At 39.5% G+C, this 17,500-nt stretch overlaps 1 protein-coding gene across 1 annotated transcript in view; it reads left to right on the top strand.

Moving 5' to 3' along the window:
• Positions 1–17,500, top strand: part of LOC115218103 (leucine-rich repeat-containing protein 23-like) — a 46,235-nt gene that overhangs the window by 26,026 nt on the left and 2,709 nt on the right. Inside the window, exons 5-7 of the mRNA XM_029787890.2 lie at positions 11,057–11,193; positions 13,855–13,931; positions 15,521–15,663. Of these exons, the coding sequence (XP_029643750.1) occupies positions 11,057–11,193; positions 13,855–13,931; positions 15,521–15,663 (357 nt within the window). The remainder of the gene's footprint in view (positions 1–11,056; positions 11,194–13,854; positions 13,932–15,520; positions 15,664–17,500) is intronic.

Raw genomic sequence — 17,500 nt, 5'->3', positions numbered from 1 at the left:
CCTTCTCAGAGCATTTATGTAAAATCTAGTTTTAATGTCCATCATTAAAATTGGACATTAATGTCCAGTCGTTTCACATGTAGGATGGATGCAACTCCATTGTAAGGACTACCCTGCTGTACTCCTTTGGTTAGGAGGAGGAGGAGGCATTTTTCATAGCTATGGAGGAAGAAGTTGTGTGGTGAACAAAATAGTGAAAAAAATCTGAAGGGAGACAGTTTTCTTTGGATGTTCTACGTATCATATTTTCTGGCATACAAGTTGACATTTTCAGATGAAAATTTACAATAAAAAACGATCGGTCAGTTTTTACACCGAGACAACTTTAGAGGACCAAAGATTCTGTGTGAAATGCCACAAGATTTGGAAAAATAATAACGATATTTGAATGTTTACACATGTTTGCCCTATATACTATGCTGACTTGTATTCTGGAAAATATGGTGTGAGTAAAGACCCGTCGTTGCCGGGTCATAGTGCTAGTGCATGTATATATGTATATATATATATGTGTACATATTACATGTACATCTATATATATACATCTACACATAAAATACAAAATACAAAGTTATATCTTGATATCGCTAGTGATAACAATACTCAAAATATATAACAGACTGGAATTGTAGCCCGTCTCTTGTAATTTCGATCAATTGTATCTTGTCCTCCCTCTTGTATAGAAGTGTGGCTACAATCCAGCCTACCTCTACTTCGGGGGGAGGGGGGGCATTTAAAATTTTTTTGCGGGACGTCCTACATCCCGCAAAAAAGGTAAAAATAAAATATTTCCACTTCGCAAGTTCGAGTCAAATACTCCCTTGCACTCTCCATTGACTCGAGCCTTGCTTCTATTGTGGTGAATTTACCGCCTCTGATTAGATACCTTTCATAGTCGCACCAAGACACTTTTCGAAGGTGCTTTATTCCATGTGTTCAAATCTGGTCTTTACTCACACCATGGATATCACAAATAGTCTAAATGATGTAGGTACTTACACTGAAGACTAGCATTGATTGCACAGTTATTGCATTTTCTGGTATACAAGTCAAAATTTTCAGACCAAAATTTACTGTCCAAAAGAGATAGGTCGACACCAAGATGAAACACTGGGGTTGATGTAATTGACTAATCCCCTCCTCCAAAATTTCCGGCCTTGTGCCTTTAGTAAAAAGGATTATTATTAAGGTGGCGCGAGCTGGCAGAATTGTTAGCACGCCAGGTGAAATGCTTAATGGCATTTCATTTGCCTCTTTACATTTTGAGTTCAAATTCCGCTGTGGTCATTTTTGCCTTTTATCCTTTTGGGATCAATAAAATAAGTACCAGTTGAGCACTGGGGGTCGTCAATGTCATCAATTTTGCCCCTCCTCTGAAATTGTGCCAAAATTTGAAACCATTACTACTACTACTACTACTACCACCACCACCACCACCACCACCACCACCACTACTACTGCTATACGCTGCTGCTGCTGCTACTACTACTACTACTACTACTACTACTTACTACTACATAATACTACTACTACTACTATGATGTGCTGCTACCACCTACTATACCACTACTACTACCACTACTACTACTTACTACTAACTTGGTCTCATATGATTGATTGTGAGAAAAAAACAGACAAAATCAAATGGAAGAAAAAATGAAAAACTTAAATCTCCTTTATGTAGGATTGAACCAGAAAATCTGTTGAAAACAAGACTTTTCTGGCTCTCTCTCTCTCTGTCTCTTGCTCACTCTATTACAATGTCCCCTCCCCCCTCCCTTGTCCTTCCTCCGCTTTTCCTCTGTAGTCATTCATCAAAAAACCTCCACAGTGACCCACCGATACATGATAAACCAAGCCATAAGCTCCTTATCTTCCTAAAAACAGCCACAATCCAAAGGTAAAGAATATACAACCAATATGATGATGCATGTCTCAAAACATTGATTTTATGCCATTTTTTTCTTTCTCACCTTCAGGAGTGGGTGGCTATTTATCATCATCATCGTTTAATTATTATTATTATTATTATTTCATTGTTATTTTATTGTTATTATTATTACTATTATTATTATTATTATTATTATTATTATTATTATTATCATTTTTTATTTTTATTTTATTATTTTTATTATTATTTTATTATTATTATTATTTTATTATTATTATTTTATTATTATTATTATTATTATTATTATTATTATTATTATTATTATCATTATTATTATTACGGTCATCATCATTATTATTATTAGTCATATTATTAAAATCTTTCGCCCTGGTGGCAATAAAAGAAATCTTCATCATCATCATCATCATCATCATCATCATCATCAATCATCATCATCATCACCACCACCACCACCACCATCGTCATCGTCATCATCATCATCATCATCATCATCATCATCATCATCATCATCACCACCACCACCACCACCACCATCGTCATCGTCATCATCATCATCATTATCATTGTCATCGTCATCATCGTTGTCACCACCACCACCACCACCACCACCGCCGCCACCACCCCACCACCATCATTATCATCAATATCATCATCATCATCATTGTAATTATTATTTTGGATGTCTTCCAAATAGTTTTGTTTTTTTATTAATTAATTACAAACTTAATCTGATTTCCCTCCTTTATCAAAAATAGTCGTCAGATTACAGCAGACATCTTTTTAGTTATTATCGCTGTTATTTCTCAATTTTCATTGCTCTGTTATATTGTTGTTGTTGTTGCTGTTGTTCTTGTTGTGCTGCTTGTTATTTTGATGGCTAAGCGGAAAAAAACCAAACGAAGAAGAAAGAAACAATTATTCATGCAACAATTTGAAATTCTTTTTCTGTCTTTGATATTTCAAGACATCGTTTTCTCCTTGATTTGATTTTTCAAAGGAGAAAAAGACAAAAAAACAATCAAACAAAAAACAAAAACAAAAAACAAAATTCAAAAACAAAAAACAAAACCAAAAAGAAATAAGGTTATATATATATATCATCATTTAGCGTCCGCTTTCCATGCTAGCATGGTTATATATATATATATATATATATACATATATATATATACATATAAATACATGTATATATATACATATATATATATATATATATATATAATATATATTATATAATATATTTCTATACATATACATACATATATATATGTATATATATATATATATTTCTTCTTCTTACCTTGTTCTGTCTTGTTAAAGGGATTTATTGCATTTCTACAAACTACTGAAGTAGCAGAGTGTTTGTGTGTGTGTGTGTGTGTGTGGCAGGCACAGGCATGGCTGTGTGGTCTGAGAAGCTCGTTTCCCGACTACGTGAGCTTCGGTTCAGTCCTACTGTGTGGCACCTTGGGCAAGTTTTTTTTTCTTACTCTACTCCCTGGGCTGGCCAAAACCTTGTGAGTAGATTCAGTTGACAGAAACTGAAAGAAGCCCATCATATCTTCACCATCATCATCACCATCATCATCATCACCATCATCATCATTTAATTCTGTTAGTGGGTTGGTTGCACAGTTTGACAGGAGGTGGTCAACTGGGGAGCTGCCCAGATTCCATCTCTCTGTTTCAGCCTGATTTTTGTGGCTGGATGCCCTTCTTAATGTCAACCACTTTACAGATTGTGCTGGGTACCTTTTACATGCCACCAGCATGGGTGCACTTAGGTGGTACTGGCACAAGGGCATTTTACATGGCAGCATGTATGTGTGTGTGTATATATATATATAGATAGAGATAGCGAGAGAGAGAGAGAGAGAGAGAGAGGCACATGGCCTAGTGGTTAGAGCAGCGGACCCACGGACCTGCGATGGACAGGCGTCCTGTCCAGGTGGGGAACCTATGCACCAAGGAAACCAGGAAACTGGCCCTATAAGCCAGGCATGGCTCGAGAAGGAACAAACAAACAACGACAAACTTATATATATACCATCATCATCATCATCATCATCATTTAATGTCTGCTTTCCATGCTAGTATGGGTTGGATGATTTGACTGAGGACTGGCAAACCAGATGACTGCACCAGGCTCCAATCTGATCTGGCAGAGTTTCTACAGCTGGATGCTCTTCCTAACGCCAACCACTCCAAGAGTGTAGTGGGTGTTTTTACGTGCCACCGGCATGAGGGCCAGTCAGGTGGTACTGGCAACAGCCATGCACAACTGGTGTTTTTTATGTGCCACCTGCACAGGAGCCAGTCCAGTGGCACTGGCAACAACCTCGCTTGAATGCTTTTTCACGGGACATTGGCATTTTTACATGCCACCAGCACAGAAGCCAGTCAGCTGCTCTGCCAATGGTCACGCTTGGATGGTGCTCTTAGCACTCCACTGGCACGGGTGCCAGTCATCGAATTTGATTTGATTTTGATTTCACTTGCCTCAGTAGGTCTTCGCAAGCAGAATTTAGTGTTCAATGAAGGAAAGATACGCATAAGTTGGCTGCTTACACCCCTGGCATAGGCCACAAGGTTATGGTCTCACTTGGCTTGCCGGGTCTTCTCAAGCACAGCATGTTTCCAAAAGTCTCAGTCACTAGTCATTGCCTCAGTGAGGCCTAATGTTCAAAGGTCGTGCTTCACCACCTCATCCCAGGTTTTCCTGGGTATACCTCTTCCACAGGTTCCCTCAACCGCCAGGGTGTGGCACTTTTTCACACAGCTATCCTCATCCATTCTCGCCACATAACCATACCAGCGCAGTCGTCTCTCTTGCACATCACATCTGATGCCTCTTAGATCCATATATATATATATATATATATATGTATAGAGAGAGAGAGAGAGAGAAAGAGAGAGGAAGAGAGAGAGAGAGGGAGAGAGAGAGGGGGGGGAGAGAGAGAGAGAGAGAGAGAGAGAGAGAGAGAGAGAGAGAAACTAGGCATGTGCTGTCAGTAATTACTCAGGATAGGCAGTTGGTGACCTTTATGTATACACAAAAAAATAAGCGAAACACAATGTGTGATTGAGTTGAAGGCAGATTTACTTCTGCCTTTATAGCACGTAAAGAAAATGGTGTTGTAGAAGTGTATGCAGCATGTGTACTGCAGCAGTACTATGCATAGCTTAAATACTGAGATTGAAAGGCAGGGGCAAATTATGCTTACCTAATCTACAAAAAAAAAAAATAATAATAAAACATGTTGCATTTTATGGATAATAATCAGAGTAACCTTCATAATTTTATTGAATTAGCTGCATATTTTGCCATAAAAGGAAAATGTTGCTATTAATCTATTTTATTCAAGATAGGCACTGCTTACTTTGCCTACCTAGGCAGCACATCCCTGATATATACATATATATATATATATATATATATATATATATATATTATATATATATTATATACACACACACACATATATATATCATCATCATCATTGTTTAAGGTCTGCTTTCCATGCACGCATGGGTACACATACATATATGTATATATATATATATATATAGAGAGAGAGAGAGATTCAGACAAATATGGTACTTAAGTTAAAGGCACCAGAATTTTGTATGGTATTATCCATATAAATGAAATGGGGTGATTATGATCAAAATAAGCAACAAGGATATCAAAGGTAGAGTAGTACAATTGTTTCATGCTACTTCATTTTATTAAACACTCTAAGTATTACATCAGTTTTAAAATGTTGAGCAATCTTCAGCCACATATAGAATTTTCCAATTAAACGGACAATGCACATTCTTATCCCTATTTCATTTGCCAACATTACAAAGAGGGTAGATATATAGACAGAGAGGTTGATTTCATTCTTAAGAACATCATAGTAGTATGTTCATTCTCCATCTGTAGATTTTTATCATTGAGTTCACTTTGTTATTTAGATCTATCAGTGGGGAGGGTTTTTTTCTATTCTTGGCTGAATGGAGACAAACAAGACATTTTTCTATTTATAGATAAAGGAAGGGGTAGTACAAATGTCAAAACCATAAACCCATCCTCATTTTGAGGAATTCAATTTTGATGTATTTGAATGTATCATAGCAAAAAGCTAGTAGGCTGAAGTTAGTGGAGTAGGGGGAATAGAGATTAATAATGCTCTAGAGGTTTTCAATGTCCCTTACCATTTAACAGCCAAATTCTATATTAAGAATTTGATAGAACCAGGGTTCACTTGATGCTCAGGAGTCTCAGAAAAGCTGTGAAAGAGAGGAAAGGTGTTGCCAGAAAATTATTGGAAGCTGCTGAAAAAGTAAGATATTACATTTGGCCCAACAGAGGGGCCATGTGGTGCAGCAAGAATGAGTATTGAGGATGGTTAGGAACATCTGGCCTAGAGTCACAAAATCTGATTCAGCAAAACTCATGCTGTTGTGCGTAAGTTTTTGTAGTGTAAGGGACCGAAATACCTACAGAGCTGCTTCATTGCCTGATTAGACATTGATTCTTGTCTTTGGAGATGGAGTACAAACCCCTCAGTGCATGTGTTTAAGCAAAGATGCATTTCTTTATATCATAAGTCTTTTCATGTTTGAATATTCATGGACTTGTTATAGGAATGTAACTGTTAATACAGAGTGGTATCTCATCATAGTTAGCATAATCCAGCGTGTGATCGTAGATATCATCATATCAGACCAGGGTCTTATTATCATATCAGACCAGGGTCTTATCATCTTAACAGACCAGAGTCTTATGATCATAACTGAGTCTTATGACCACAACCACCATACAGGGAATTTTACTGATAATATAGACTGGTGTCTTATCATAGATATAACATAGACTGGTGTCTTATGCAGGTGATATCATAGACCAGTGTCATATCATAGATATCATGATATCATCATGATATCATGATAGACCAGTGTGTTATAGATATCATAAGTAGCCCAGATCATATGGGGACTGTTAATGTTAATATCAACAGATGTTGTATTCAGGTAATACATTTATCTCCTTTTTTGCTTCACTCTTCTAACTCTTATAATACCAACCCATCTGAGACTGCCCTTGGTTCTCTGATATAAGTTCCCTTTTTTAAAATGACCTAAATTAAAACTATCCATCAACATTTCACTTTAATTTAGGTTTTAAATACCAGCTGAATAATGAGAAAATTTATTTATTAAATTCTTAATAATCTTCAAAATTAATTGAACTGAAAGTTTTGTATTTCAAAAGAAATCTCTCTCTATATAAAGCTGAAGTTGTCTGTGTGTGGCAGGTTTGGTAGCCTTCAACTAACACTATCTCCTCCGAGACCCTGCGATGCAAGTTGACCAAAATTGAGATTGTGATAGAAGAAGGCTTGCTCTTCCTTCCGTAGAAGAAAAAATTCAAATCTGACCATGTTAACACAAAAATTATTTACATCAAAAAGGTGCTTTTTTTTCTATGAAAATCCCTATTTTTTACGATTTTTTGACTGTTGTGTCACCATTTTTCAGTGTATTTCAACCAGAAAAATGTTCACTTAAAGAGAATAATGCAAAATTTTTACTTTTCAAAAATTCCAATTCTAAAGGGTCGAAACAAACCCGAGCAATGCCGGGCGATACTGCTAGTATAGTAATAAAAGAGTTAAACTAAAATTAAGCATTGACCCTTCTTAAGATATTAGAAGTGATTTTCACTATATTTTTACATCCTTCATTAAAAACTATATTTTCTAAAAATAAAGACATGATGAGAAAGTGATGCTAACTTGACAGAGACTTGAACCTGTCTCACAAATATACTCCAACTCAGTGGAGTTTGTACATAAAGTGGTATACATCTGTTTGTTGTAGTACATTACTAAATGATTTCTCACTTACACACACACACACATACACATAAAGGACCCCCTTTCAGTTATGACTGACCATGGGTTGCACCTGGAAAGTTCTCCTCTGAGGCGATATTGTTTATGGAAGACCAGCAGTCGCCCCATGCATACCAGCCTCTCCTCTCCTCACCACTGATGTTATCCAAGGGAAAGGCAAAGACCGATACAGTTTGGCACCAGTGATGTCACAACTCATTTCTACAGCTGAGTGAACTGGAGCTATGTGGAATAAAGTGTCTTGCTCAAGAACACAACACACACCCTGGTCTGGAAATTGAACTCACTACCTCGTGATTGTGAACCTGACACTCTGACCCATGTGCTTTCACCTACACATACATATGTGTATATGTATATATATCTTTATATATAAAAGTGAAGTTGTGTGTCTGTCTCCTACGATTTATATTCCTAACTACTCCCACATTTTGCGGTACAGTTTGCGGTACAAAGTCGTGATTCATATCGAGCCCTTCTGGGTATTAGCGCGCGTCTACGATGAGTCTACGATTTAAAAAAAAATTTACCATAATTTTTTTTCCATTTTAATGCATTTTTTCGCTATTATATAAGGGAAGTAACTCTCTAAAAATGTCTACGATGAGTCAACGATTTAAAAAAATTTTTCCCATCATTTTTTTCCCATTTTTAATGCATTTTTTGGCTATTATTTGGCTATAACTCTCTAAAAATGCTTATATAGTTATTTCCCTTACAAACCCGAGCAATGCCGGGCGGTACTGCTAGTATATATATAAATGTATGTGTATATATATATATATATATAATATATATATATATATATATATATATAGGAGCAGGGATGGTTTTTTGGTGAATAGCTTGTTTCCTAAGGACATGGTTCTGGGTTCAGTCTCACTGCATGACAACTTGGGCAAGTGTCTTCTTCCATAGCTCTGGACTAACCAAAGCCTTGTGAGGTGGATTTGGTAGACGAAAACTGAAAGACCGTCGTGTGTGTGTGTGTATGTGTGTGAGGGGGTGCGCTTATGCTTTTTAGCGACATCTCTTCCGGCTTTACGTTCTGAGTTCAAATACTGCCGAGGCCATCTTTGCATCTAATCCTTTCGGGGTCGATAAAATAAATACCAGTTGAGTATTGAGGTCGATGTAAATCAACTATAGTCTCTTCTCAAATTTCACCCAAATTAGTTCAATAAAGTTGTCTCCCTTTTGACTGGTCTTTCACAAGTCGTCTCCCTTGTATTAAAACTTCTCTTGCACAATAATTTAAAAATCAATTTGTATAATATTGCCAGAGTGGTTTCAATTTGTACTTGTAACCGTTGTGGCGAAAATGTTACATCATCTCTTATCTTAATTGTTAATTCTTATTCGTTTTGATGCTTCCTGAAATAAACTTACACTCGTGCAGGTATGGTTGCTAACGATGCTGTCAGCTCGCTGCCTTAAGTGTTATCATTATTACTATACAGGTGAAGGCGGCGGCGACATACTCAGCGTTCTGAGTTCAAATTCCGCCGAGGTCGACTTTGCCTTTCATCCTTACAGGGTTGATAAATTAAGTACCAGTTGTACACTGGGGTCGCTGTAATCGACTTAATCCGTTTGTTTGTCCCCTCTGTGTGTAGCCCCTTGTGGGCAGTAAAGAAATAAGAAACATTAGTACGCCGGGTGGAATGCTTAGCAGTATTTTGTCTGTCTTTACGTTCTGAGTTCAAATTCCACCGAGGTCGACTATGCCCTTCATCCTTTCGGGGTCGATTAAATAAGTACCAGTTACGCACTGTTGTTCGATATAATTGACTTAATCCGTTTGTCTGTCCTTGTTTGTCCCCTCTGTGTGTAGCCCCTTGTGGGCAGTAAATAAATAAGAAACGTTAGCACACTGGGTGAAATGTTTAGTGGTTTTTCATCTGAGGTCAACTTTGCCTTTCATCCTTTCGGTGTCGATAAATTAAGTACCAGTTGTGTACTGAGGTCGATCTAATTCCCCCAAAGTTCGGGCCTTGTGCCTAGAGTAGAAAAGATTGTTATTATACATGTGAAGGCCGTGAGCTGACATGCCGGGCCGAATGCTTAGCAGTATTTCGTCTGTCTCTATGTTCTGAGTTCAAATTCTGCCGAGGTCGATTTTGCTTTTCATCCTTCCAGGGTCGATAAGTACCAGTTAGTTGTGTACTGGGGGTCGATCTAATCCACTGACCCCCACCTTCCAAAAAATTTCAGGCCTTGTGCCTAGAGTAGGAAAGAATCGTTAGCACACTGGGCAAAATGCTTAGCAGTATTTCATCTGTCCTTACGTTCTGAGTTCAAATTCCGCTGAGGTCGACTTTGCATTTCATCCTTTCAGAGTTGATAAATTAAGTTGATGCGATCGACTAGTCCCCTCCCCCAAAATTTCAGGCCTTGTGCCTTTAGTAGAAAGGGTTATTACTATATGTGCCAAGTTGGTGAGGTAGCAGAATTGTTAAAAAATCAGATGAAATACTTGGTGTTATTGCATCAATTTTCACATTCTGAGTTCAATTTCCGCTGAGGTCAATTGGAGGTTGATAAAATAAGCACCAATCAAGCACTGGGGTCGATTTAATCGACTTATCCGTGCAGGTGGCACGTAAAAAGCACCCACTACACTCACGGAGTGGTTGGCGTTAGGAAGGGCATCCAGCTGTAGAAACATTGCCAGATTAGACTGGAGCCTGGTGCAGCCTTCTGGCTTCCCAGAACCCCGGTCGAACCGTCCAACCCATGCTAGCATGGAGAACGGACGTTAAACGATGATGATGATGATGATGATGATCCCTTCCCCATAATATGCCATGAGCCAAAATTTGATGTGTTTTTCTTTATTATACAAATTACAATTTTTATATTTATTGGAACATGACACGTATGACATGGTGGAAGAAAGAAGAAAAAACATCAATTCAGCACCAAGTACCTCAATTGGTCGCACACCACAAGGTTCAAGCTACATGCCAGTGTATAAGATGTGCTTTTTTTATATTCTTAAGCGTAAAAATTGCCATGCATCTAATGTGACTGTAATACAAGATGAAACATTAAATTTGTTTTTACCTCAAAAGCAAGTAGGAGTTTTTCGTGTGTGAATGTGCATCCTATTAAGATACTAGCAACTACAGTATTTTCATCTCCCAACTTTTATCTCCAGGCCCAGCCCATGTCAGCGTGAAAGATTGATGGCAAAAGATGATCTATGCTTAATCCATTTCTTTGTTGTCTATATTTGTAGGGTCAAAATAAGATCATATGCACTGAATGGGTTTTGGACCTGGTTAATTTAGAAGAACTGAAGCTCAACAGCAATTTAATTGAGACAACTAGTGGCTTTAATGCCGAGATGAAGAAACTGAAATATGTTGACCTGAGGTAGGTTTTCTAGTGGACTGTTTAGCCTATTGGTTTGTCTTTTCATAGTCTCTTACTTTTAAACTATGAAATATCAACATCTTCCACACACACACACGCACATGAGCGTGCACACACACACAGGGTTCTGACTGACACAGATATACCAAACACCTTTGACCTCCTTCACACCTTTGACCTCCTTCACACCTTTAACCTTTGACCTCTGTCTTCCCTTCAATCCCATCCACACATTAATTCAGATTCTTGATGTACAGTAATGTCTTGATATAGGAATCGTTAGCACACCAGGTGAAATGCTTAGCGGTATTTCGTCTGCTGCTATGGTTCTGCGAGGGTGGCGAGGTGGCAGAACCGTTAGCACGCCAGGCAAAATGCTTTGTGGTATTTCGTCCGCCGCTGCGTTCTGAGTTCAAATTTTGCCGAGGTCGACTTTACCTTTCATCCTTTCAGGGTCGATAAATTAAGGACCAGTCGAGTACTGGGGTTGATATAATCGACTTAATCTGTTTGTCTGTCCTTGTTTGTCCTCTCTGTGTTTAACCCTTTGTGGGTAATAAAGAAATAGGTATTTCGTCTGACGCTACGTTCTGAGTTCAAATTCCGCCAAGGTCAACTTTGCCCTTCATCCTTTCGGGGTCGATGAAATAAGTACCAGTTACACACTGGGGTCAATGTAATCGACTTAGCCCCTTTGTCTGTCATTCTTTGTCCCCTCTATGTTTAGCCCCTTGTGGGTAGTAAAGAAATAGGTATTTCGTCTGTCTATACTTTCTGAGTTCAAATTCCGCCGAGGTCAACTTTGCCTTTCATCCCTTCGGGGGTCGATTAAATAAGTACCAGTTATGCACTGGGGTCTATATAATCGACTTAGTCCCTTTGTCTGTCATTCTTTGTCCTCTCTATACTTAACCCCTTGTGGGCAATACAGAATTAGATATAGGAGTTAATTCGTTCTTGGGGAACGCTTGTAAAGCGAAAGCTCATAAGCAAGTTATTAATATATCTCCATTGCAATTTTAACAAGAGTAAATATTAAAATATTCAGATGGGAGATAAATGAAAGCAAACAAGGATGACGGTGTGGGTGTGGGTGGGGGTAATCTTGTATTTTAATCTTTGACTGGTCAGTAATTTATATTTAGATACAGTGCAGGTGGCACGTAAAAAGCACCCACTACACTCACGGAGTGGTTGGCGTTAGGAAGGGCATCCAGCTGTAGAAACATTGCCAGATAAGACCGGAGCCTGGTGCAGCCTTCTGGCTTCCCAGATCCCCGGTTGAACCGTCCAACCCATGCTAGCATGGAGAACGGACGTTAAACGATGATGATGATGATGATGATGATGATACTGGTCCAAGTAGTTTGACCTTTGACCCCTCCCCACCTCCAAAAAGAAATTTTTCATAGGCATAGGTATGGCTATGTGATTAAGAGCCTTGCTTTACAACCACGGGATCTAGTTCTGCCAGGAAAAATAATGATTTTAGATTTTAGCACAAGGCCAGCAATTTTTTTTTTTTTTGGAGAAGGGGTTAAGTTGATTACATCGATCCCCAGTATGCAACTGGTACTTAATTTACCAACCCCCAAAAGCACGAATGGCAAAGTTGGCCTTAGTGGGACTTGAACCCAGAATGGGAAGATGGAGAAGATGTTGTTAAGTGTTTTGCCCAGTGTGCTAAGGATTCTGCCAGCTCGCCACCTTAATTTAGAAAAATAATAACATGTTTTTGGTCAATGCTTGGTATCTCGTTGAGAGAGCACATAAGTAGCAAGATCATCAGAAAGAAGTCCGGCGTGAGAGATGTCATCGCAGAGTATACACGCAGCAAGTATAGATGGGCTGGACACGTCGCCCGGCTCACCGATAATCGGTGGACGCACGCAGTTGTCGAGTGGTACCCGTGTGAGCGGAAAAGACCACCCGGAAGACCTCCACGACGGTGGAATTATGATTTCAGGAGGACGATTGGGATCACGTGGATGAGAAAGGCGCGATCCAGAGAGGAGTGGACAGCGTGCTGTGACCAGCGGTGTCAAATGGACGCCTGATGGACTGGTCGGTCAAAGTCAAGTCAAAGTCAATAACATGTTTTTACAAATATACAAATGAGAAATTTGTTTTAATTTTATTTTAAGGTAATAAATTTGTTTCTTTTGATAATTAATATTTATTTCATCTTTCTCTTGCTTTCTCTCTGTCTCAACCTCTCTCTCTCTCTTTCCCTTTTTCTATCTCTCTCTTTTCTCTCTCTGTCTCTTTTTCTCTCTTTGTCTCTTTCCCTTTCTCTATCTCTCTCCCTCTCTCTTTCTCTCCCTCTTTCTCTCTCTCTTTCCCTTTTCTCTCTCTGTCTTTTTTCTCTCTCTCTCTGTCTCCCTTCCTCTCTTTGTGTCTCTTTCTCTCCCTCTTTCTCTCTCTTTCCCTTTTCTCTCTCTGTCTCTTTTTCTCTCTCTCTCTGTCTCCTTTTCTCTCTTTGTGTCTCCTTTCTTTCTTTCCTTCTTTCTCTGTCTGTCTCTCTCTGTCTCCTTCTCTCTCTACCTCTCTCTCTCTCTTTCTATATATCTCTCTTACTATTTCTCTCTTTGCCTTTTTCTCTCTCCCTTTCTCTCTTCCTTTCTCTCACTCTCCCCATTCTCTCTCTCTTCTTCCATTCAGAGATAATAGAATAGCACAGTACTTTGACCTGACCCAAATGTCTACTCTGCCACAACTGAAGACCTTAATGCTGAGTGGTGAGTCCTTATATTTCACTTCTTATCAAATCACAAACCAAGACCTTGAATAGCTTTAGCCAAACAAATCAATCCCCTTTCACCAATACCTATTTGTAAGCCTGGTACTTAGTCTATCAATCTATTTCTGCTGAACTACCAAGTTGCAGGGATGTCAACAAACCAACACTTGTTACCAAGAGATGGTTGGGGAACCAATACAAGCACATATACGCATATACATACGTACATACAGAAATACACACACTCATATATATATACATATATATATATAGGTACAGGAATGGCTGTGTGGTAAGTAGCTTGCTTACCAACCACATGGTTCCGGGTTCATTCCCACTGCGTGGAACCTTGGGCAAGTGTCTTCTACTATAGCCTCGGGCTGATCAAAGCCTTGTGAGTGGATTTGGTAGACGGAAACTGAAAGAAACCCGTTGTATCATCATCATCATCATCATCATCATCATCATCATCATCGTTTAACGTCCGCTTTCCATGCTAGCATGGGTTGGACGGTTCAACTGGGGTCTGGGAAGCCCGAAGGCTGCACCAGGCCAGTCAGATCTGGAAGTGTTTCTACAGCTGGATGCCCTTCCTAACGCCAACCACTCCGAGAGTGTAGTGGGGGATTTTATGTGCCACCGACACAGGTGCCAGACGAGGCTGGCGAACGGCCATGCTTGGATGGTGTTTTTTATGTGCCACCGACACAGGTGCCAGATGAGGCTGGCGAACAGCCACGCTCGGATGGTGTTTTTTATGTGCCACCGACACAGGTGCCAGACGAGGCTGTATATATATATATATATATATATATATATATATATATATATAAATATGTATGTGTGTGTATATGTTTGTGTGTCTGTGTTTGTCTGCCCAACATCGCTTGACAACTGATGGCGGTATGTTTATGTCCCCGTAAGTTAGTGGTTCGGCAAAAGAGACTGATGGAATAAGTACTAGGCTTACAAAGCAGATGTACACAAAGTACAATCATTGCTAGAAATAGCAGCCAGTAAGCTATTGGCACTATGTAGAGCTTCACTGAGTGTTTACAGGCAGAGATGTTTGTGGGTGGTGAGTATAGGAACATTCTCCCACCTTCCACCTCTACTACTATGACTCCCTACTAGCCTCATTAATAACCCCTAACCCTGAAATTTATTTTCTCTTCCTCTTACTCTCTATCTAAATAGACTGTGGCCATGCTGGAGCACTGCCTTTAGTCGAGCAAATCGACCCCGGGACTTATTCTTTGTAAGCCCAGTACTTATTCTATCGGTCTCTTTTGCCGAACCGCTAAGTGACGGGGACATAAACACACCAGCATCAGTTGTCAAGCAATGCCAGGGGGACAAACACAGACACACATACATATATATATATACATATATACGACAGGCTTCTTTCAGTTTCCGTCTACCAAATCCACTCACAAGGCATTGGTTGCCCAAGATGCCACGCAGTGGGACTGAACCCGGAACCATGTGGTTGGTTAGCAAGCTACTTACCACACAGCCACTCCTGTGCCTATTTACTACATATTTTTCTCAAAAACATTTAATTTGCTTATTTTTGGAATCCAGAAAATCCCATAGCTACGGATGACGAATTCCGTATTGAAGTTCTGAATGTCTTGAAGACTCTCACAGTCTTGGATGAAGAGGAAGTTACTGATGAAGAGCAAGCAGACGCAAGGGACCTTGCCAGGCAGCGCCGTAATTCTGAGGTATTGTGGTTCTTTTAAGCCTGTGATTGATAATATTTTCCAAATAGAGTTCTTCCATTGTTATTTAGTTCCAAGATTAGTTGTCAATGATTGGTTGATAAGGTGAGATGGTAAAGAAGGAGAGAGGGAGAGAGAAAAAAGGAGAAAGAGAGATGGTGAGATGTGTCAGAGGGAGAGAGAAAGAGAGAGAAAGAGAAAGTGAGAGACTGAGAAAGAAAGATAGACAAAAATAGAAGAGAGAGAGAGAGAGAGAGAAGAGAGAAAGAGAGAGAGAGAGAGAGAGAAAGAAAGAGAGAGAGAGAGAGAGAGAGAGAGAGAGAGAGAGAGAGAGAGAGAAGAGATGACAAAATTTTAGAGACATAAATTGTCAGAGATATAACAAAATGTAAGAAAGATATATGACAAGCCAACAGAGAGAGAGAGAGAGAGAGAGCGTGAGAGAGAGCGTGAGAGAGAGAGAGTGAAAGAGTGAGAGAGTGAGTGAGAGAGATGTACAATAATCACATCATGTCTATTTTTATAAATCCTTATCATCAGGGGAACTATTTTGAGGGGAGGGGCTAGTTGATTGCATCAATCCCTCTACTTTGGCTTAGTGGTTAGAACGTTGAACTTTAATCATGAGGTAGTGAGTTTGATTCTCGGACTGGGCTGTGTGTTGTGCTCTTTATTTCATGTTGCTTCAATTCACTCAGTTGTAGAAATGAGTTGCGACGTCACAGGTGCCAGGCTGTATTGGCCTTTGCCTTTCCCTTGGATAACATCAGTGGCGTGGAGAGGGGAGTCTGGTATGCATGGGTGACTGCTGGTCTTCCATAAAACAACCTTGCTCGGACTTGTGCCTGGGAGGGTAACTTTCTAGGTGCAATCCCACGTCCATTCATGACCAATGGGGGTCTTTACCCTTTATATATATATATTTCTTTACTATCCACAAGGGGCTAAACATAGAGGGGACAAACAAGGACAGACAAAGGGATTAAGTCGATTACATCGATCCCAGTGCGAAATTGGTACTTTATTTATCGACCCCGAAAGGATGAAAGGCAAAGCCTACCTCAGCGGAATTTGAACTCAGAACGTAACGTCTGACGAACTACCGCTAAGCATTTCGCCCGGCGCGCTAACGTTTCTGCCAGTACATATAATGGTGTGGAGAGGGGAAGCTGGTATACATGGCAACTGCTGGTCTTCCCAAAACAACCTTGCCCAGAATTGTACCTTGGAGGGTAACTTTCTTGGTGCAATCACATGGTCATTCATGACCAATGGGGGTCTTTACCCTTTACATATATGTACATATAATGGTGTGGAGAGGGGAAATTGGTGTGCATGGGTGACTGCTAGTCTTCCATAAGACAACCTTGCCTGGACTTGCCCCTCAGAGAGGAACTTTCTAGGTGCAATCCCGTGGTCATACTTTTTATAATCCCGTGTTTATACTTTTTTTAGTCCCAGAAGGAGGACAAAATGCTGTTTGGATCTTGGCTGGATTTGAACTCTGAATATAATGAATTTGAAAGCATTTTATCTGATGCTCTAATGATTCTGCTATGATTCTTTCTGCCTTAGGTATAAGGGCTGAAATTATGTGTGTGTGTGTGGGGGGGATAATTGGTTACAGGGACTCTGGTGCTTAGTTTATTGACTTTGAAAGGATGAAAAATAAAATTGACCCTGGCCCTAATAATTTTGTCCGGTGTACTAATGATTCTGCCAGCTTGTTGCTTTTAATGATTTGAAATTTTAGCACAAGGCCAGCAATTTCAGGGAAAGGGATAAGTCAATTACATCAACCCCAATACTCAACTGGTACTTATTTTGTTGGCCCTGAAAA

The sequence above is a fragment of the Octopus sinensis genome, linkage group LG12 (genome assembly GCF_006345805.1).
Source record: "Octopus sinensis linkage group LG12, ASM634580v1, whole genome shotgun sequence".
In the NCBI taxonomy this organism is placed as follows: domain Eukaryota; kingdom Metazoa; phylum Mollusca; class Cephalopoda; order Octopoda; family Octopodidae; genus Octopus; species Octopus sinensis.
The sequence above is the reverse complement of the archived record's forward strand: the minus strand, read 5'-3'. Positions and strand labels throughout refer to the sequence as shown.